The 23,366-nt window shown below is 40.6% G+C and overlaps 1 protein-coding gene across 1 annotated transcript; it reads left to right on the forward strand.

Annotated features, from left to right (window-relative positions):
* Window positions 1-4,087: 4,087 nt before the first annotated feature.
* fyna (FYN proto-oncogene, Src family tyrosine kinase a) lies at window positions 4,088-23,339 on the forward strand. Its single transcript, XM_018663671.2, has 12 exons — window positions 4,088-4,268; window positions 12,357-12,613; window positions 14,975-15,071; window positions 15,518-15,616; window positions 15,827-15,930; window positions 16,319-16,468; window positions 16,562-16,726; window positions 17,512-17,691; window positions 18,080-18,156; window positions 18,717-18,870; window positions 20,421-20,552; window positions 21,695-23,339. The coding sequence occupies exons 2-12, from the start codon at window positions 12,367-12,369 to the stop codon at window positions 21,901-21,903; spliced, it is 1,614 nt and encodes a 537-aa protein (XP_018519187.1). The 5' UTR covers window positions 4,088-4,268; window positions 12,357-12,366; the 3' UTR covers window positions 21,904-23,339.
* The last annotated feature ends 27 nt before the right edge of the window (window positions 23,340-23,366 follow it).

The raw sequence follows: 23,366 nt of genomic DNA on the forward strand, positions 1-23,366 counted from the left end.
CCAAGTCCGCTGATGAATGGGCACTGAGGCTATGACGACAAAGGCACCGCGTCTCCACCAATCACAAGTCCGATATCCAATGAGTGTTGGGGGGGGGGGGGGTCATGGAGTGAGGGGGCCATGGACAATGGGAGAGACACAACAACATGGCCAACAACTTGTTTTATTCCCGTTACAATGCAGAAAGTAGTTTTTTTTAAAACTAAAATCCAGACGGAGATTTAATAAAGCTTCATTAGAGGATTTCATTGGACCTTGATTTCAGGGAGGAAATATTCTCATCCCAGAGATATTTGTTCTTCCCACAATGAGGTAATCAATGCCTTTAGAGAGATGTTTTTTGAATGAAAAATATACAAAAATGGGCAGAATTTCAGTTCAGTTTATGTAGTTTTAGTATTCATTTTGCACCAGCAAATACATAGGCTACTCTGTGTAGTGAATGCCACCTACAAGTCCAATGAAATTGTCTTATTTTTATAATTAAATGCATATACAATAATATACAGCATGATGAACAATAACAGTCTCAGCTGACAAAGCAGAGCTCAACTGGTCTCCCTTCCGGACATATGCCCGGCTCAGTAAACAGACGTCCCCTGTAACTATAAGCCCCTGTGCCCACAACTTCCCTCATCCCTCTTCTTGCATAATAGCGTCTTGTCTGCTCGTTGCAGCTGGAGCATCCCAGTGACCCAGATATAATGAGAGTTTATGGTCCTGCGCTGCTGCTTCTGCTGCTGCTGCCTTCTCCGGCAGCCTGCAGTGCTCTGACTCCACCACCAGCCACAAGTCTCCTCTCTCTCCCTCTCTCTCTCTGTCTGTCTGCCATCACTGCATGACCCACATCGCCATGGTTACCAGTCCAAAATGGCTCAGAGGAGGAGAGGGGTTGCGCACGTCTTGTGCGGCTTATGGTGATCATGACTCCTGGTTATGGAGAAGTAGGGTGAGAGTGAGTTCAAAACTAAGAAGCGCAGACAGCAGTCTGGGGATTAGGGTGACTTCTTTCACCCACCCTCTCTTCACCAGGCTAACTAGGCCACACTCATTGTTGTGATATTCTGATTACATGCAAAGCTGTATTTATTATGTTGAGCTGCCATGAATAAGTAAACTGGAGGACAAAGCCAGCAGGGAGTGAAGTGCTTGCAAAAAGCACCATACGACCCAGACATTTAGGTGAACAGATTTCACCGTGTCGGGAAGATGCTGTTACTACGTCTACTACGTGTATACTATGGCAGTATCCTGGGTGGAGTGTGTCTCTGTGTGTGTGAGATAGAGAGAGAAACTGTGAGAAGGGGAGTTCATACAAGTATTGTGAACTAACGCCTTAACTTACAGAAAGGCTTAATCATCACAACATGCACAATGTTTTCAATAAATTTCTCACTGTAAATGATGTAAAATGTAATCCTTTGATGGTCCCATCCAGTTTATGTTTCTTTATCAAGTTTTTCTATTATTGTTTTAAATCATGAGCCAGTACTAAACAGTAAAGATGGTTAAGATGTCAGCTTAGAGTAAAGCATCACTTTTCCTCCATTAAAATTGAATATCAACCATCTTTTTATGGACATGTAGCATTTTTTTCACAGATAATTTACAGTCAGATTTTTACAGAGGATTTTTTTTTTTTGAAACTGTTTGGATTTTGATGCATTCTAAAAGTGTTAAGTCTGAAATAATAAGTAGGAGTGGGCAGTCCGGTCTAGTCTATCTAATGATGCCTCCTGGCCATGAATATGTAATATAGTGCTTTAACAGGTTTGCAGATATGACATTAAAGTGTGTTAGACACTGAAACACCACCCAAGATTTGAGTCAGTAAAGATTCCCGTATATATCACATTAAAAACACTACACTATGTATAATTATCTGATATAGATTAATCATTTAAGTTCTTCCTGAAGTCAAAATGACAAGAAGTTACTTGTTTTCTGTCCAACATTACTGAAAATGTAATATCATTGGGTTTTAGGGCTGTTGCTCAGATAAAATGGGACAGTTGCTCTCCAGGAAACTGTGTTTGATATTTTCTTTTACAATTTTCTGACAGTTTACAAACAGAGCAGACTGAAAAAGTAAACGTCAGATCAGTTGATTGTTGTTGCAGTCTTAGTGTACAAGTCATGAAGTGACTTTCTTAGGGTGACAGAGGGGGTTGACCATTAATGGCAGGGTTGGTAGTTTGACCGCTGAACTTGCCCTGTTCACATCGCAAACTTGAGCAAGTTAATTCCAAATTTCCCCCAGTGTCTGTGTGTGGGGAATATCAAAAAGCATCTGCCTAAACGAATGATGTATAAAACACATTATCCTTGTTATTATTATTATTATTATGGATCAGTATTAAAACCTGCAGAACCTGAGGAGTGTAAAGTGAATGGAGGTCAGAGGTCAGCATCGTGATTCATAAATACATTACTGAGCAGCTTTTGTAAAGTATCAGAAAGTAACATATTCTAATCTGGGTGAGGGTTGTTTGTCCTTGCACCTAAAATTCCCTCTCAGCGGTTGAGTTCAGCTGATGTTTGGTAAGCTTCCAGTGAGAGTAGTTAACACCTGAATATGAACTGAAACATAGACAAACTGCCAAGAGAGTTTGGGCCTAGAGTGGGAATTTATTCTGCTATTATTCACGGCTCTTAGAGAACAAAGTTCCTCAGCAGGTGTTTTCACTTATTAGCAGCCCCTCAGGCAAAAAGGGAAATCACCTGCTATTGATTTGAGCGGGAACAAAAACTTAAAACATTCAGACTTCAGTGTGGAAATTGTTGAATACATCTGGATAAAACAAAGACTAGACCCAAAGGTTTGTGAACGTTTTCGCTGTAATTTAAAATTTAGGACTAATTAATATCTCTGTCTACTACGAGGGGACTAAAATCAGCTGTGTTTCTCATTTACGTATAAAAAGTAAAGCTAAAAGGCGAAGTGAGCTCGAACTGACGTGAACAAAAACAGACAATCTGCCCACCTTGCCCTGTTTTTCAGTCACTCCAAAGACGAGGAGGTGTCCTACTATACATTGTAATCTCTGGTTGGCGGTAAACGGTGTCAATCATACCTCTTGGTCGATGTGGATCTGCATCAGCCGTACGCAATAACAGCTGCGTCAAAACCACCACAGATAAACCGGAAAGTAAGATGGTTTTGCAGGTCAAAATAAAAGCATAAAGGTTACTACTTTTAAAATGATGTACTGGTGCCTTGTATGATAGTACTAAAGTAGGTTTAGTATAATTAGTGCATTAAATAAAGGTTAAGGAATTAAAAAATAATTCAGATCCTTTAAGTGAAAGAATCAATACAGCAGTGTAAAAATACACCTTTACAAGTAAACTTAAATTAAAAGTACATTAGTGTCAGCAGGTATTACAGTAGAAATGCTAATTTGATCCCTCTGGCATGTTATTGTTGTAGCTGCCTGAGGTGAAGCTGGTCTGAACCACTTTATCTACAGTTTTATTGACTGGGTCACCAGATAAATCTTAAGGGTTGTGAGATAATTGATGAGAAAGGAAATAAGAAAAAGCAAAGTGATTTCAGTTTTTAAACTTTTTCCTCTAATCTTTGCTGAGATATTGGATCATTTGAACATTCATCAAAAATGAGACCATCAGAGAGGTTTAGAATGAAAACTCACTATTTGGTGGAGCTGTTAACAACACAGAGACATCTGAAATGTGACCCTGACTACAGACTAAGACGTCAGAGGCCAAAAACGCTGGAAATCTTTAACAATGTATTGTATTTTAGGTGCTTGTTACTTTGTCCATTGGGTCAATTCTTCATCTTAAAAGTAGCTGTCATGTAGTGGAGTAGAGAGCAGACCTACAATATTTCCCTCTGAAATGTAATGGAGTGGAAGTATAAAGGGGCATAAAATGGAAATACTCAAAAACAGTACAAGTTACACTTAAGTAAAGTACTTGAGTAAATCTACGATCCACTAGTTTTCTCTTACCTAAATTTTCAAAAAAAGAAAAAAAGAAAAAGCTTGAAGAATCAGGACTTTTATTATGAAAGACCTAACCGGAAGTGTGGTTTGTTATTGTCGCCTGCTTGCCAGTGGTCGCCATCGTCATCATCTGTACGCACGGCGGCGACAGGACTTCTTGAATCGGCAGGGACGGGTCTCCCACCGCTATTCTGTCTCAATGCGAGGAAAAAACACTGACAGAAAGTAGAAACACAATCAGCGAATCACCACACGAAAGTCTCTCTGGAAACTCCGATGGATTAATCTGATTTTTCTGCGGTAAGTGCGCTTTTTTCCCCCTTTTCATGTGTTGAATTTCAATCGGTGCACCCGCCTTGTCCCCTATTTTGCGCTGTGGACTGCGAGATGAATTCATCTCGGGAGAGCCGAGGAGATAAATAACACATTGTAGGTCGCTGCGTTCAAGCCAGCGTTCACTCTGCATATTCTGCACATGTAGCTCCATCAGTTTGACGGGTGACTTTACCCTCAGTAGGGATAAACACACACACACACACACACACACACAAACACAGAGAGGAAACGGGCTCGTAATTGTGGATGATGTTTTGCAGTGCTGTGATTCTGGAGAGGGGGCTCTTGTGTTGCAGCAGTAGGGATGGACGCGCTGCAGAACAGAGCTGACCACTGAGGCCATGCACACACACACACACATACACACACACAACAAACGCCACAACGGCCTGCAGACAGTCTCCTATTGATTCACCCCAAAATAATTGTCATATGCTTTGAGCTAATTGCATTGCCACGCCGTTTACTATCAAATTAAAGCTGTCCTAATCGGGTTATCTGCTGTGTCTGGAGGTGCAGCCATCCATCTTGTAGGCAAACACAGGGGATGATATACTCTGTGTGTGTGTGTGTGTGTGTGTGTGTGTGTGTGTGTGTGTGTGTGTGTAGCTGGGAGCTAACCTCAGTTCAATACGTGTGCAATAAGTTACACAGTTAGTTGTGTGTCTGTTTATAAATATGCACACAGCACCCTGCAGCTCCTGAGTGTTCAGCCTGTGCCTGCTCCATGAGTGACTACACAATTGCTGTGCGTGATATGTTTCAGATGTGACTGAAAGGACTTGGATATTATGGTTCATGGACCATGTACATTTCCCCTCCAGCCCTCTGTGTTCATACCACCTCCTCAAGCTGCCACTTGGGAATATTCAGGATTTGAATATGTCATCGCTAAGGTGTAATGTTTATCTCAGTAAGGGGTTAACTCATTACTTTGTTGAAAGCAAAATGTGTTGATTCACATCACAGAATATCTAGTAGTTGTTTGTCTGTTTTTTTTTAATGTCAGTCAACAAATGTCAGGGCTGTAACCAATGATTTTCATTCAGAGCTCCAGTGATTGGTGGATCGACAGGAAATTAATTGGCAAAAACTGATATTGATAATTGTTTAAGTCATGTTTTGAGGCAAAATGCCAAATATCTGATTACTCCACCTCCTTAAATGTGACTATTTGCTGCTTTTCCTTCTCTAAACATCACGGTAAACTGAATACTTTTCGTCTATTGGTCGAACAAAACAAGACATTGGAAGACATCACATTGGAATACAGGACTGTTTTGTTTTTTAGACCAACAAAGTAATCATGAAAATGATCTAAAGGCAAGACAAGTTTATTTATATAGCACCATTCAGGCATAAAGCGAGTCAAAGTGGCATAGAAATACATGAAAAATAAGACTGCATTCAAAATACAATCGAAACAGAAACAGCAAAAACAATAATAAATATTTTAAGATGAAAAAGGTGTTAAGTGTGGTAAGCTGCAGCAAACTATAATGTTTTAAACCCTGATTTAAATGAGCCAGCAGTCTTGGCTGACCTCAGGTGTTCAGGAAGCCTGTTCCTCAGGTGGGGAGCATAGAGACAAAGAACTGCTTTACCTTGTCTGGTTTTGATTAATCTGCCTATTATTTACTTGACTAACTGACTAAACCTTTGGTCCATAAAATGTCAGAAAATTGTAGAAAGTTGTCCAGGTTGACATATTCACAGCTCTCGTTTAGTGTGACTGATGGATATTCAGTTCATGAAAGCAGCAAATGCTCACACTGGTGAAACTTTCATCTGAGGATTTTTGCTTGAAAGTAACTGTATTTAAATACTTGTGTCAGCTGATTAATCAGCAAAGTGCTGCAGCTCTACGACATGTGGCTCATACCTCAGTTTGCACTTTCCATCAACCCAAGAGTTATTCACTTCTACCAGAAATATTCCAACCTACATTGCCGTGGGCCCACGACATCATTATTTCCAGTGGATTCTTACATTGACCGTTGCCCTCCACTGGCACAAGATTTGGAAAGAACCATTTAAACCCCCCCTCCAGTGCAGGCTGACAGGCACAAGCAGCAAGAATCTGCTCCTGTTTCTATAAAAAAACAAAGAAGAGAGAAAAAGTTAGTTCAGGTTTCTCAAAATTTTCCTTTTATCCCATTTGGAAAACATCCATGTATGAGGCACAAATCTCTCTGGATGAATGGATGTTTACAACAAGCTCCATGATTTAACAACATGACTCAACACACTTAACTGTGAACATTGTGACACCAAAGCACAGTTAGGCTTAAACCCACACGTACGTGCTGTATGAAGCTCAGTTGTGGGTTTTAGAACGAGCTGTGTTCATTCAGTACGTGAAGAATGCTTTGAAAGCCTTAACACTGCTTTTCATTGTGCAGATAATCTTGTAGCTGAGTGAAATGTGGCCATTGTCTTGTTGTTGATACACTGAATGAACTCAGTTGTCCAACACAAGCAAATATTGTAACTATTCAGAGAATGGCAGCCGTGAGGAGGAGACTGTTAGACTCGTACCAAATCTAGTAAACAGGGTAGTGAGTTTTGTACGAATTCAAATGGTGCACGGCGGGAAATGAACCTCTTTGGGTCAGTTCTTTGATAAAGTACAAGAAGTTGTATTTTGTAGTTGAATAAGGTCATTGCCAGTGCGACTTCAGTGGGATGGCTGTGGGTGGTTTGACCTTGTATTGTGGCATGTCAATGATCTGAGTGTAAAGGGACCACACACTTCAAATTAAACAGGCCTGTCTTGTGTTGAATTGCAAAATGATTGTATTCTGGAGCGATTTGTAAGTTCACTGTGGTTAAGTAATGACGTTCCTTGATGTAATAACCAGTTGAGCACAGACTTGCAGTTTATTAGTCAAATTTCAAAGGCTCAAAGCCACCATTTTCTTTTTTTACTTAGATTTTACTGTGTTTTTTGCACCACTAGTAAAGAACAGAAATAATGTCAGGTCAGCTGGTTACTGGTTAGAGAGTGTGTTCCCATCAGAGCAGATACAATTAGCCCATTAATGGGTTAGTCGATTGATGGAAAATCAAACAGCAACTTGTTTCATTCTCTGGTTTTGGCTGCTTGAATGTGAAGATGCTTTACTTTGTCATTGAAAGTAAACTTTTGGACTGATGGTCTAATAAAAAAAACACCTTCACCCTCTTGCAAATTATAACAGACTTTTTAAAAAAGATACATACATATTTTTGATGAAACGATTGATTGCCCAATCTTCAAAAATACAGCAATCAGCAGATTAATCAATGATGAAAATAGATCTTAGTTTCAGCCCTAGTTTCCAGTGTAGTATTATAAGTAAGATTAGCTTTACTTGAGGGGCAATTTCAAAGTCACAGCGATATAAGAAACAGTCTAAAGAAGCAGGAAACATATAAAGAACTATGTAAAAGAATACATCAGAATGAGAACTTTAATAAAATATTTTTAAAAAAGACATTCAGCAAACACTATATCCATTACACTTAGGACACAGACATCATTTGTGCATTGCGCAAATAGCTGTGGAAATAGAAGTAATGAGGCTAGTGGTGCAAGACCACAGGCTTTATTAGATACAGGACTGCAACTAATGATTATGTTAATTAGTCAGATTAGATTAATCTGTCATTTATTTTTTCAATTAACAATTTATAGCATGTCCAGAATCAGCGATAAATACTCGTCATAATATCCCAGAGCTCAATGTGATGCTGTTTGTTTTTTATCAGTCAATCAAATATATTTAATTTACAATGATATAAAACAGAGAGAAGAAGTGAATCCTCACATTTAAGAAGCTGCAGATGGAGAATGTTTGGTGTGATTGGTTGAACTAATAGTCAGTTATCAAAATTTCACCCACATCCAGATATCCCTCTTTTTTTTCCTCTGTAGCACAACATCAGACTGCACATCTGTCTGTTTCTCAGGCCTGACTGACTGTCTCCTGTTTAATCCATCAGTTACGCTGTGTGACCCTGACATGTCTGTCTTTTTAATTTAGTATATTGATCTCGTGGCTTCACTATAAATGGCAGAGTATCTCATTATGGCTCCCAGCTCTGTGTGTGTACGTGTGTGTTAGTGTAGATGAACACTTGTGCCTGTACAGCATCAATATAAAGGCCTTCATTTCAGTAAATTAATTTCCAGTTGAGCCCAGCAGTTGTGACTGATGTAGTAGCACTAACCCCATCCTGTTACTCTTTGTTCAGATATTATTGGCTTCTTCGTCTCTCTCCATTCTCCACTTCCTGATGTGAAGGAATCCTGCAGCAGCGTTAACAAATAGCATTCAACAGATTTGGCCAGACATCAGAGTCAAATTTCAGACTGCATCTTGAGCCAATCAAGACGTGGAGTTTCAAATATGATCGCTCTGCCCGTCTGTGTGTGTGTGTGAAAGTCAAGTCCGCCCACCCTTTCCCCCTCATCCCTGCTTTGTGCTATTAACTGATCCAGTGGGTTACGTAGCTATGATCCTGTCCCCATTGGACCTTCCTCATCACGCCAGCGCGGTCCTCTCGGAGGCAAGCTGTTCATTTGGGTCTGAAAATAGCGTGATGAGCGTTCTCGCAGGCTGAGGTGGTCATGCGATACCCAGGCTGTGCCACGGGAAAGAACAAGCCCTGCGGCCGTGATGCCTTCATCTGCTTTATTTTGAAAGAGGGGAGGGGGGGGGCAAGTTGTGCCACAGGTTAGCGGGGGACAGAGCAGGGCTAGCATGTGTCTGTGTGTCTGCAAAGATGAAACACAGGGAGAACACCCACCTCAAATCACAATGTTGCAGGGCTTTGTCTTGACATTTTGATATGATCCATAGTGTTGAATCATGCATGTAATTGAATAACAGAGAGTAGTCGTCCCTTGGATCTGAAAGCCAGTGATGAATGCTTGTGAAGCTCTTATTACGTTATATTATATTGAAAATGTGATAAAGCTGCCTGTTGCTGTCAAATGCACTTGAGATGAATTCAAAATGCTGTTTCTGATCTTTAAAGATGGCTGATTTTTATTGCACCCGTGCAGCAACTTCAGTTACAACACAACCTGCACAAAGACATGATTCATATGCAAATGTTTAATAAGCAAGCACTGTGCCAAAAAAATCAGCACCACAAAGGGAATGTATGTGTATTAACAATACAAGATGGCCTAAATTCTGTCCGGCAGACACATACAGATATGTTAAAGCTATGGTAGTCCCTGGCCTTTTTACTTCGAGAGCAGGGAGATTTTTATAATCCCCACAGGCGGCACAACGTCATGAGACCTCCCCTCATTTACTCTGATCCCTCCAGGAGTACAGGCAGTGCTATTTTCAATCACTGCAGTTTAAGAGAAAGTCCACCAGAAAGCAGAATCTACCTAAAGTATGGTATCTCGTTCAGTTCAGTTAATATTGCCAAGCTTGTGCAATTCTCCACCACTGTTGTCACAGACTTAGATATGTGACTAATGCAGTTTTCGTCAAGCAAGATGCTGGACTGGGTGTCTCAGGGCTCAGGGTGATTGTTTTTTGTGCAGAGAGGTTTTGTTTTAGACTCATGTCTCCTGTTTGAAATATTCCCATTACTGCTATCTGCTTGTGTGTCTGATTGATTGTTTAATCTATAAATTGTCCATAAAATGTCAGAAAACAGTGTACAGAAAACATCCTAGACCCCATAGTGATGTATGTAGGTTGCTTGTCTTCTCCAGCCAATGGGTTAAAACAGCAAATCCTAACATTTTATAATCTGGAAACTGTTGATAGATTTTCCTTGATTAATCAATAAATGATTCCCCTTAATGGAAATTGTGGGCTGAACCTGTGTTTCAAGGTGGGTTTTTGCTTTAGCCTTTACCTGCTATAAAGGAGGGCGCTATAAATACCAGAAGATGGGACATGTAAATATACATGTCAAGAAAGATTATTTGATGTCTGTAGGATTACCAGAGATGCAGCAGTCCACCTCTTCCTCCTCTTCCTCCTCCTCCTCTTCCTCTTCCTCCTCTCCCTTCTTCTTGTGTTTCAGTCTGTGGTCTCTGCTTTGGTTGGGGCTCATACTGTAATGCTACCGCTGGGCTTGTTTCTTCTTCTGGGTATTTTATGGGGTTTTATTGGCAGTAATGAATCACAATGTTCTCCTCCTCTCTGCAGTGGCTCCCTTCTTCTAGTTAGTTAGGTGTGGAGCAAATACTGTACATGACTGAAACTGAAAACACTGCACAGGAGTTGAATTCTGCATTCGATGGGCATAGATGCTGTAAGCCCTCCTGTGTACCTGTGGGCTTCAGGTAACACATTAGTGACTTTTATTACTCTGTATCATAAAGCTGGATTATTTTAGTCTGCTGACATTGAAAGCAGGCAAATATCTCAAGGACAACATAGATAAGATAATGGCAACATGAAGCAGATGTTAAGATTTGAAATCGGTGCAGTTATTACAAGTGATACTCAAATGGTCTTTGTGTTTTCTTTTTCCACTACTGAGCTGATGACACTTTTAAAGACTATAATTTCCAAATCCACCATCAAGTCCAGAAATGAAGCCATTATAAACGATCATGGAATTTCAGTCAGCCCTAACTGACATTAGCAAAAGAATAGACAAAGAATCGGTTTCACAGTATTAATACCAACCAGAGCAGTTGTGGAGTCTTAAAAATGAGGTATTTTTACATGAGTTAAATACAAGATTTTGTTTGTGTTATTTTCAGCTACATACCATACTTAACGTTGTTTGTACCCTGTTACATTGCTCGCAGTCTGCAACAAGTGACACATCTGTTTGCACTTTTTTTCTTATGTAAGCATTTTCTTGCTTGTAAATGTAAAACAGGCCTGAAGGAATTCAGTCATATACTGTGTAACGTTCCTTGTAACCATTAAGCTCCAGTGTCCTTCAAAACATGCCTCTGACTGCAGCTCATTTTCAGCTCCAGACTAGTTTCCTGACAGAATATTGCACAAAAGCATGACATGGTCATCTCACTGGCAAACACACTTTTCATAAGATCATCATTCTTCTTTTTATGTTAATTACTCTTGACAGAAAAGAGGCACCACCTGTGAGTCGACCAGCTATGTTGTTACTGTGGATCTAACTGAGTTTTGAGCTGGGGTCAAGAGCGGTGCAATAGTTTTTTTTTTTTTTTTTTTTCCCTCCGTCTGCTGCAGAGCTGGCGTTTGCCCTGAGCACCGCTCCTCTCCATACACAGCGACTGTAAACAAGTGTGTTTCCAATTAGCCGTTTCCGAAGTCAGCTGGCCCGCTAATGCTGATGAAAAATGACGGTGCTGTCAGCGGTCTCTTCCCAGCCATGTTGTACCGGGCTTCATGAGCTCCTAGGGCTTAAAGGCGAGGGGGTGGGTGGGGGCACAATGTGCATTAGTTTAACTGGGTCTTTAACATCGGTTAGGCTCTTCTTTATTGGCAAAGCAGACTGCCTCACTCATTACAGAAACTGGTTTAGCGTTGCTTTAGAGAGGCCAAATGCTCCATCAGGTCCCCCTTCATGAGACTCAGTATAAGAAGTTTGCTGTTAAGGGTCTCTATGTGCATTTTAACTCTGGGAATCTATAGATGGGTGTGTGGCTCCTTGTAAAGCAAACAAAAATAAAGCATGCATGCCAACTTGTTAAACGCAATTGCCGGGTGTAAAGTGTGGTCATGCAGTAAGACGGAAAAGTAAACCATGATAAGTAGTGCTGTTAAATTCTTTTATGGCAAGTTAAGCTGGATATTCTCAGCATTAAGTATCTCACATCACCATCAACTGTGTTCACATATTTACATCAGTGATCACATTAGCCGCACACTGCAGCTCCGTCACATTATGTTCCTCTGTTTAATTAGTAATGGAGTTTAAACTATCGTGTTTAATTTCAGCCTAATTGACACAAGGCTTCTGTAGCTCTCAGAGGAAGCTTTGAAATAATGAAATATTGAATCATAATTTCCCCAATGGAGACGGCTTTTGAGCTATTACTTTACCTATGTACTAATTCCATCCCTGTCTCTCTTCTCTCTCTCCGCCCCACAGAGAGTAGAGAATGGGCTGTGTCCAATGTAAGGATAAAGAAGCAGCAAAACTCACCGATGACCGGGAGACCAGCCTCTCGCACAACTCCGGATACCGCTATGGATCCGACCCCACGCCGCAGCACTACCCCAGCTTTGGGGTCACCACCATCCCCAACTACAACAACTTCCACAGCGCCGCCACACAGGGGGTGACCGTGTTCGGAGGGGTCCACACGTCCTCGCAGTCCGGGACGCTTCGGTCTCGAGGAGGAACAGGTGAGGCAGGAGATGCTCTTTTAGATGAGGATGCATGTAAGATGTGCAAATGCTGGCAGGCAGTCAGGCTAGTTGTTTTTAGCCTTTATGCTAAACTAATCTAACAAACTGGTCGCTGTGGCTTTAGATTTACCAAACACCAGAGTGGAATCTATCTTCTCATCTAACTCTTGGCAGGAAAGCAAACAAATGTATTTCCTAAAATGTCAGACTGTTCCTTTAAGACAAGGTGACATTGTAAGTGTGAAATATGTTGCTGACATTAACTGGGGGGTCAAATTACAAACAGAGCAATTAAAAGAGAAATAAAATGTCAGTCTAAGTTGTAGAGTTGTAAACGTCTCTGAAGACCACTCACCAGCTGGCTCTCATCCAATATTCAATAAAAGGCAAGCGTCAGCTGAATATGTTGACTGACCAGCATGTTGGTGTAGTAGAGAGAAGAGAGCTCTCACTTCAAATGCTCCAGTTTCGGAGGTGTTGGATGATCTTGGATTAACTCCACATTGTTATCTTATTCGCCTAGTTTTATGTGTGTTTTGCGTGTTCCAAAGTAAATATGTGATTGTTGTGTGTGCGTGGACATGGTGGCGCTGTGATAAAGTCCTGTTTCTGCAGAAGATGAATTTCCACTGGCTGCAAGTTAATAAAAAACAGAGCGACCTAAATTATCGGCTGGTGCTCTGCGAGGCACATCTGACGACCAGAAAGATCATACAATGTGCTGAATAGGGAAAAAAAAAGTTTGTTCGGGGGGTGGAGAAGTGGGCTGTACTGCTTCACTTAAGATTTTAAAGATACATACGATGTGTGATGTATAAATTAACAGCATCTCTTGCTTTGATGTCAACTACTGTGGGGCCTTTTTTTTTTTTTTTTTTTTTTTTGAAGGTAGATCCCAACACAGATAAACACTCTGCATCTGTGGAGTCAGCACTACCAGCATGTATAAATAAGAAATAATTCCAGGAGGGCAGCACTAAGCAAACATTCATGTGGAAAATTGTAACGAAAGGACTTGAGTAAAAAAAAAAAACAAAACACTGCAAACAAAAGTCAACTAGGACAGAAGTGGAGCAGAAACCTCATCTGACCCCCGGTGAAGACTTGTGTGTTCTTCTGGGGTCATAGCATTGGCAGCAGTGTTGTAGCTCAGACTGTCCATGGATGATTCAGATCAAATCAGAAAATTAAATCATTTTACAGTTGCAGGCTTATTAAGAGATACAGGGACTCCGGGGCTGATCCAGATCACATCAGATAAATTTGATTGGCCCCTAATCTAGACCTTGGCAGCGTTAACTGTTCTCTCACCATTCCTAGAGGATGCTTTGTCTGATAGAGAATAAAGTCAGATTTCTGGTTTTTATATGCAAAACAAGGAGTTTTATTTATTTGTATGTCAAACCCACAACGATAGATTTTTTTTTTTCCTTTGGCCACTAAGGCGCAGCTTGTTGTGTGGACATTACAGAGTTAATATGAGGAACGTCTTAGCAAACAGATATCTGTTTACATATTCAGCAGACATGGAGCAACATTAGCATTCATTTTGAGTCATGCTCTCGTCCATCAATATTTACTCTGCCTTTAGCTCTGTTTTTGTGTCCACTGACTCCTGAGGGAAATATTTGACTCTTTAGCTGCTAAATGCTCCACTATCTCACAGCTAGTAGCTAACAGTATCTGCCTGCCATTTGGTGTTGGGCAGAAAGCTTAGTCAGTTTATCAGAGCTTTTTTTTTTTAACTGAGAACAGCTGCCAGCTATGGCTAGAAAGCAAAATATTAAAGGTACAGGCCATTCAACCAAAACACTGAGCTGAAATATGCTAAAATGGTAATACAAATATTGATTGATGCAGCTTTAAAATTAGAATAACATAAAAATAACCATTACCACCATCTAAGTAATGTAAAACATCTGTTAATCATATGTTATGAAATGCGAGAAAATGAGCTAAAGGAATTTAGATGGAGCTAATTTTGACTAAAAAAATGAGTGACGTCCATAATCTTTTAAAATGTATCTTTTGTTTGGGTCAGATGAAGGTTAGATGAAGTCTGGTTGAGTGAATGTGTAAGTTAGTTTGAAAATTAGACGTGAAAACTGTATTTTGTATATAAAATATATATCGAAATCATTCCTGTCATAAAATATTAATTTAGATTTACTAAAATAAAGCACCAGATGAGGTGTAGGCAGTGATTCTTATTGCCGTTACATACCAAGCAGCCCCATATGTTAGACAGATGAACAAATCCAACAATAAACCACAGTGAAAATCCCGACATAATACTTTGTCCATGTAATTCTTCTCTACCCGCTCAACCACCACATATAACGTTTTGTTTCCCCGCAGGGGTGACTCTGTTTGTGGCTCTTTATGACTATGAAGCCAGGACTGAGGATGACCTCAGCTTCAGAAAGGGGGAGAGGTTCCAGATCCTCAACAGCACGTAAGTGTGAAAACATCTGCATGACACCATTAAGGGTGGCGGTCGTGTTGTCCTCCTCTGAATGCTGCGTTTGCAATGAAATGTTGTTTCACAGGCACTGGCAGAGAAAACAGGTCAGTCTGTTACAGACCCGACCCAGCTGATGTAGGTTGTTGCATTTAAAGTCTGACGGACTTCTCACGTTTTAATGATAAATGTCTGACAGTACAGCGTCGTAGAAATAAAATGTGTCTTGTTAGAATTGTGATTTAGAAGTAGTGACATGATAATGTTGTCGTTTGTTTTTATGAGCACTCTACTGAGGTCTCCGAGACATACAGCCAGTACATCTGTGCCTCCACTACATTTGAGTGTTTATTTGTGCCTGTCTGCATAATGTGTACATCTTCATCTGTCTCTCTGTTTATTCCTCCATCCTCCATCTCTCTCCGTGATCCTCTCCTCAGCGAGGGAGACTGGTGGGAGGCTCGTTCTCTCACTACAGGTGGAACTGGTTACATTCCCAGCAATTACGTAGCTCCCGTGGACTCGATCCAAGCTGAGGAGTGAGTAAAACTTTTTTTTTTAACATGAGCACACGCTCACACACAGTCCCCAGAGACATGGCAGCTTCACCAGCAGAGATCATATCATAAATATTTTAGAGTTCATCACACTGCCTTTTGTTAAATGTGGCATGGTGGCACGTACAGAAGAGAATAAAGGTCAGAATATAAAAACCAAATATTATACTCCATATTTCTTCTTCCCTGCAGCTGGTATTTTGGTAAATTAGGTCGAAAGGATGCAGAGAGGCAACTGCTCTCCAACGGCAACGCCAGAGGCACTTTCCTCATCCGTGAGAGTGAAACAACCAAAGGTACTCTGACGTAGCTTCATGTAACACGCCAACATGTTGAATGCTTTTAAACTGTAGGTAACAGACAGATGTGTTTGTGAATAAATAAAGATTTAGGAACACTTCGTTTTAATGTGCAAATTAGAAGCAGGGGACATAATGAAATAATCAGACATCACAACTTAAAATTCAGTTTAAAATCATGTCATTAACTATGCAGTTGCTCCATATTCATTGGCCTGAATCTTTTGCACATTGTTCTATATATACACTCATTAAAAAAAAACTATGACACACATTACATCTATAATCCCTTATGAAAACCAACTTGGTTAATCAGATATTTTCCCCACTATGCTACTTGAATCTGTCAGTATTGTTTTTTATCGTTGTGTTGTCTCTGTGCCAGGGGCCTACTCCCTCTCCATCCAGGACTGGGATGACATCAAGGGAGACCACGTCAAACACTATAAGATTCGCAAGCTGGACAGCGGAGGCTACTACATCACCACCAGGGCCCAGTTCGAAACGCTGCAGCAGCTAGTACAGCACTACTCTGGTGAGACTCGAGGAGCGTGCAGAAAAGTCTTGACGTGACAGATGCACTGTATGTTTGCTTTCTCTCTCTTAAAATCACAATATGTCAACCCAGCCAGGGCCGCGGGGCTGTGCTGCCGCCTGATCGTGCCATGCCACAAAGGCATGCCTCGTTTGACCGACCTGTCCGTCAAAACCAAAGACGTGTGGGAGATCCCACGAGAGTCACTGCAGCTCATCAAACGTCTCGGGAACGGCCAGTTTGGAGAAGTCTGGATGGGTGTGTACCGTTTTTGGCATCCTCTTTTGGCACAAATGAAGAATTGGACAGCTGTGAGCAGTGTTGCAAAAACATACTATATGTATTGGATCATTCAAAACTAACACCCAGCTAATGTTACCCACAGGGAGCAGTGTTTGCTGTCAGTGATTTCATTTAAGAACCGCTGCGTGATCTCAGTGTCCATCTCGACTGGAGCAAGATTTTTTAACTTCTCATAATTTCTGATTGGATTCATGATTTAAGTGGGCCTTTTAGACCAGTTAAAACTTGATATATGGTATTTGTAATGTCTAAGAAAGTCTTTTTGACATAGCTCATCAAAAGTCAGTTCAGACACATGCTGTCTCAGTTCATTTGAGTTCAGTTAAACTTAATGTGTCCCACATCGGGCAGCAAAATGCTCCATATGTGTCTGATTTGCTGAGATCTGAACAATCGTTGTTGGGTACCACAAACATGGATTAAGCCAAATCCTAGAATAGATTGCTTTTTAACAAAGTTTTCAACTGGAAACAATTTATTTTCATCTGAAGCTGAGGTCCTAAAAACTTGTCAGCCATTGTTTCGCTCAACATCTAAAGTATTCTGTGTACAGAGAGATGTCAGATTGTTTGTTTGTTTTTCAAGTGTTGACAGCAGTTTGCAAAAGTTTGTTAGAATAAAATAGTTTCATACTTACCATGACACCAGCCGCTAATAAATTACATAAAACCCTGTTGAAATTCCAGTCACTAATCTCTGGAAAACTAAACTTGAACACCCTGTTTTTTTTTTCTTGTCAGGCACATGGAATGGCACCACCAAGGTGGCAGTGAAGACTCTGAAGCCCGGCACTATGTCGCCTGAGTCCTTCCTGGAGGAGGCTCAGATCATGAAGAAGCTCCGACATGACAAACTGGTGCAGCTCTACGCTGTGGTGTCAGAAGAACCCATCTACATCGTCACTGAGTACATGAGCAAAGGTAGAGGCTGTTTGAAAGAGACACTTAAAAAGACAGTATGAATATTACATACATGCGTTTGTGCTCACACCTACACAGTGTGTACATAATTTATACATCTGCATGGACAGTACAGTATGTGTCCTTCTTCATAGCACTGTGCTCAGCCCTGTGTCCACATTATTGCACTTTAGAAAAGACAGTTTATTACAGTAATACAAACACTTAGTGTGATTCTGCTCAAAAACACTGAGCTCCTCAGTTACCACAGCAATAACTAACAAATAAATATCTGAGCCAAGTGTAACATGTGTGGCAGAAATCCCAGAATTGATGTCACATTAACTACAACATGTTGCTTCAGTTTTGATCCAAATCTAAGTTCTTTTTTTCTTTCTTTTTTTTTTAGGGAGTTTGCTTGATTTCCTGAAGGACGGAGAAGGGCGAAGCCTCAAGCTGCCAAATCTAGTGGACATGGCAGCTCAGGTACACTGCTGAAAATAAGCAGAAATCTTGATGCTGTTCACTACGGACTTGTCACCAGACAACACTGAAAGAGATTTTTTCCTCTGAGAGCGTAATCCACTTTAATCATCTCCAGCTGTTACCAGCGAGTTTACACTTTCATTAGGCAGCTTCTCAGTATAGCAGACCAAAATGGCAATATCTTAAAAGTTTGAAGTCAAGTAAGAGCATAAATAAACTGTTGTTGTTTACCAGTCTGTAACTGCTTTATACCAAGACCAAATGGACAACAGATTATCTACAATTCTTAATTTGGTGTGCTCAGTCACTGCAGTTTGTATTTTATTCTGAAGCTATGATTCATTGCTTCCTGTTGGTCGACAAGTAATTGTACACTGGAGTTTATTTTGCAAATCTGGCAAATTCTCTGTGAAAAAATGCTCCCCTTGATTGCAGCCACACCTTTTTTAAGACTGATAAAATAGCTGTAAATCTACATAAAATTCTTGCTTAGCACAGATTTAATCACCCTGAAACTGTTCACTGGATGGATGTGGAAAAAAATAACTTTTATTTCCCAGGTGGCAGCAGGCATGGCGTATATTGAGAGGATGAACTACATCCACAGAGACCTGCGCTCTGCCAACATCCTAGTCGGAGACAGTCTGGTGTGTAAGATCGCTGACTTTGGTCTGGCCAGGCTTATCGAGGACAATGAATACACAGCTAGACAAGGTAGGTCTGCTGGATTGGGTTTTACCAGCTTTTTGTAAATCCACCACTATGATTTTGTGCAAAATCTTGTTTTTAGCATCAACTTTGCACCATTAACATGGTTTTAGCTTGTGAGAGCTATCTAAAACAATCCTATGTAAACAGGAAGTGTCTGTAGAATCACAATGCGCAACATAACTTTCAGAGGACCAAACTATATATTAAACTCGTAAATGTGGGTATTACTGTGTTTTATTTAGTAATACATATGTGAAGGAATGTGTTTCAGGGTTAGGAGTATTCACACAGGTAGTGACATACAGCTCAATTAAGGTGGGCAATTAATGCAATTACTTTAAAACCCCTAGATGCCAGAATTAGGCAATTTCCGTCAAAAGTGTACTCCTTAAGGAAGTATTAAATTAGTCAAATCTGAACACAAAAACATAATACACATATTATTAGATAAAAGTAGCTTATTCTTTCTGATGATGATATTATCTCTCATGTCTGTCGTAAATAAACATCTGCAACATCTGTTTTTAAGTTTTCAACAGTATCATAGTAATCCAGTGATAGTTATCTGTACATCCACGGGTGTGTTGCAAACAAGATTTGCTGTGATGTGTGATGTGATTTAGTGATGTGTACATCTCCACTTAGCAAACACTTATAACTAGGTTAACTTAGTTTGAACTTACTGCCACAGTTAAAAAATACACTTGTAATTCATTTGTGTCATTATCTGGAAATGTATTTTTTACAGCACGTTGTTGGACTAGAGATTAACTTGTGACTTGGTTATGTACTTTATCTGTTTTCCGACTTTTATGTTTCTGTAGTATTCTCTTAGTCCCCAACCACAGCATCTTTTAAAAAACCTCATCGTCAGGGGAAAAAGTTGGCGGGCTGGCAGATGACTTATTCCATGTAGTCAATTCCAAGACACTTTTTATACACACACACAAACACACATATGCACACACACTACTTTTCAGAATAAGTGCAGTAAATGAGTAGGAGTATGTCCTGGTGAGATACCAGTGGAAAACAGAAATACATGTGGTTACACCATGGCACAAAGACAGCAGAATATCACATTTTACATGAGGGCACGGTGAAGATTTGAAGACAGAGTCCGTGTTATACACAAAATTCAATCTGTCACTGTGTGTATCTTGTTGGAAGGAAGTGGCCCTACCCTGAATCACTGAAACGTTGTTCTCCTGAGTCTGTGCTGGCAGACGTGAATGACACCAGGAGGACTTCCAGACTCCGTTAGTCACTCTGTCAACATGTTCAGTCACTCATTTGTTAGTGATTTTAAATGTTTACTTGTTCGACCCGGGCCAAATGCAAACTGAGGCGGAGAGAGATAATGGAATCTTTCCTTTTTCCCCCCCTGGTGAGATGTTATCATGTCTTCATGTCACCGCACTAATGAAATCACAGATGAAGGAAAAAATCCTGATAGAGAAGACTGACCTACTTACTCTTTAAGTTTTAGTAAAGGTTGTTGCTTTATTTCTCTCTGTATATCTGCTGAAATCACATCCCTGACTTTCTTTTAGGTGCAAAGTTTCCCATAAAGTGGACTGCTCCCGAGGCCGCTCTTTATGGGAAATTCACCATCAAGTCAGACGTGTGGTCGTTTGGTATCCTGCTGACAGAGCTGGTGACCAAGGGCAGAGTGCCCTACCCAGGTGAGAGGGATCAGCCCGGTGGGTTATGCAACTGCTTCTCAATTCAGTTGATTGCTCATGTTTGATTAATGCAAATGTGTGCGCGAGAGTGTTTTTAAGTCTGCTGAGACACTAGCCGTGGATCTGTATGCTAAAATAAGAGCAGCGTGTTGCATAATGTACATCACATTGTGCATTATGCAGAGAGATGTTCCCAGCTGACTGTGTGAACATGTGAAATGATTCTGCATTCCTGTTTATCTGTCATAAACATTATATTTTAGGCATTTAAGCGTCTAGCGTGAGTTGCAGAATAAGAGAGAGAGAGAGGGAAAAGCAGAATTTCTGAAATTCTAAAATTATTATAATCCTAAAAGCATGGGTCGAAAATGACTACTAGCTTATTCATGCACTTTTAGTAGTTTAAACATCCTCTAAAATCAATGATACAGTTTTAAATTAAAAGTCCCTGCAAATCCACTTAGGTGTTTTAGTTATCCTGGCTGACTAAACTTCCTGTGTAGCACAAGTGAAAACACCTCTGAAGGTGAACTAAATGTGTGTGAGGCTGGAAGTAGAATTTTAAAAGAATCATTATACTAGTAGCTTTTGAAAGGCAGGAATAAGCCTTTTTGACGGAGGTCGTCTTGACATGTCATAGCAGAAAAAAAAAAACATGTCACATTCATTCAGTTAGTCTTTCTGCCAGTGCTCAGTAGTATAAAATATCCTAACATTGTTCATGTGAGTGCAGAAATATCCATCCATCCATCCATTAGCTACACCACTCTGAGGGCCATGGGGCCTGGAGCCAATCCCAGCTGACACTGGGCACAAGGCAGGGTGCACCCAAGTCCTCTATTACAGGGCTGACACATAGAGACATACAGCCATTCACACTCACATTCACAGCTATGGGCAATTACGAGTTGTGGACTAAACCTACCTGCATGTTTTTGGACTGTGGGAAGAAGCCAGACTACCCAGAGGACACCAATGCAGGCACTGGGAAGTGCAGGAATATAATGTAATACAAAAAATAAATAGAAAAGGAACTGTAAAAGAAATAGAAATACAGGGCAGTTACAGTGAGACAGGTAGTTAATGGAAAGCTGAGTTTTCAGTGACGTTTGCCTGCATTTCGCCACGTTCCCTCTCTCTAGGCATGAACAACCGCGAGGTGCTGGAGCAGGTGGAGCGAGGCTACCGGATGCCGTGCCCGCAGGACTGCCCCACGTCCCTGCACGAGCTCATGGTGCAGTGCTGGAAGAAAGACCCAGAGGAGAGGCCCACGTTCGAGTACCTGCAGGCCTTTTTGGAGGACTATTTCACTGCCACTGAGCCGCAGTACCAGCCAGGGGATAACCTCTGAGCACCCGCCGCCCTCATCTCATGTCATTTCGACGGCTCTCCACCAGAGGGAGCCAGACTCCACATATTCTCTCTCATCCTGTGGCTCTAACAATCTTAAAACCTCATCGACTTGACTTCCTGACTTCCAAGCTTCTCTCACACACACGCATGCACACACAGGGACTGATGGCTGCTCTGTCAGCAAACTGACTATCAATTCAATGGATGTGTTTGAGGTGGGAGGGGGGCATTTGAGATGACTGAAGAGTTAAAAATGACTGCCATGGATGAACCAGATGAGTCGTATAACTTGTATGTAGTGTAAATATAAATTGCTTGTTTACTTATCTCCTTTTTTTTGGTTTCATTTTATATTACTTTTGATATTTTGGAAATGTGTGGATTTTTTTTTAATCCAAGGTTAAAGTTATTTCAGATTTGCGGCTTGTAGAGAAATGTGTGAAGCTCACAGTTGGTAACAAATCGTGACATAATAATTTTAGGAATGGTAATAGTTAGACACCATGGACCGAGATATCTCAGAAATTTTTCTGGGAGTCCCAGCAACCTTTTTTACGAGGTTAATATGACGATACTGCTCTCCTCTACTCAAGGAACTTAGATGTACTATAACACCTGTTCTTGCCTTTTCATGTTTAGTAATATTCTTATAATGTAAGGGAATGCCTTCATGCTTTCTACACACTAACTTAGTGCATCATGGACTCTGCCACCGAAATGTGTATGGCACTGATATTAAGTGCATTTCATTGCATTTCAGCTTCAGCCAAATTTTTTAGATCGGCTTAAAGTAACTTTTAGTTCAGCTAATCTGTGGGGGCGGACCTCCTCTCCAACTGCAACCATTGTTTGGCTGAGTGCTTATTATACTGACGATATTTTAAAATGTATGTTGCATTATTGTATGGCAGCAGGCTGTGTAAGAATTCTGCATTGTCTTTTTCGCTTCAGCGGCCAAACTAACAAAACAAACTGCCACTTACATGATGGGAATGAAGAATGCATACCTGTGTTTTTGTCCCTCCCATGATGTGTTCCTGGAGATAACATGTTGTTTACGAGACCGAACATGTTTATTTACATTGTGTTATTTTTTGCTCAGCCTTTTATGGCCAGTCTTATATGTCTTTAAGGATACATGATCGTGTGATCTGCCAGAGAAATTCACAGCGCTGGGCCACGTTTTATCATCTTTAAGTATCGAACTTCTCTCCCTGGGTGAGAAGGAGCATTCCAGTACAATACACCATTTCTGTGTGTATTTATGTTGCTTTTCATGAGTGGAAAAGTGAGCAAAAACTAGATTTTGTATCACTTTATTTACCCTAATTCCGTAGATATACAGAAAATGTTTTTTGGTTTCTGCATTATTTATTGTCTCTGTCTGTTACTTGTACACAACTGGTTTTGAAATAAACAATCTTACCATCATCATCCTGCGAGTTAGAAACAGTTACCAGC

Source organism: Lates calcarifer, linkage group LG19, assembly GCF_001640805.2.
Source record: "Lates calcarifer isolate ASB-BC8 linkage group LG19, TLL_Latcal_v3, whole genome shotgun sequence".
Lineage (NCBI taxonomy): Eukaryota > Metazoa > Chordata > Actinopteri > Centropomidae > Lates > Lates calcarifer.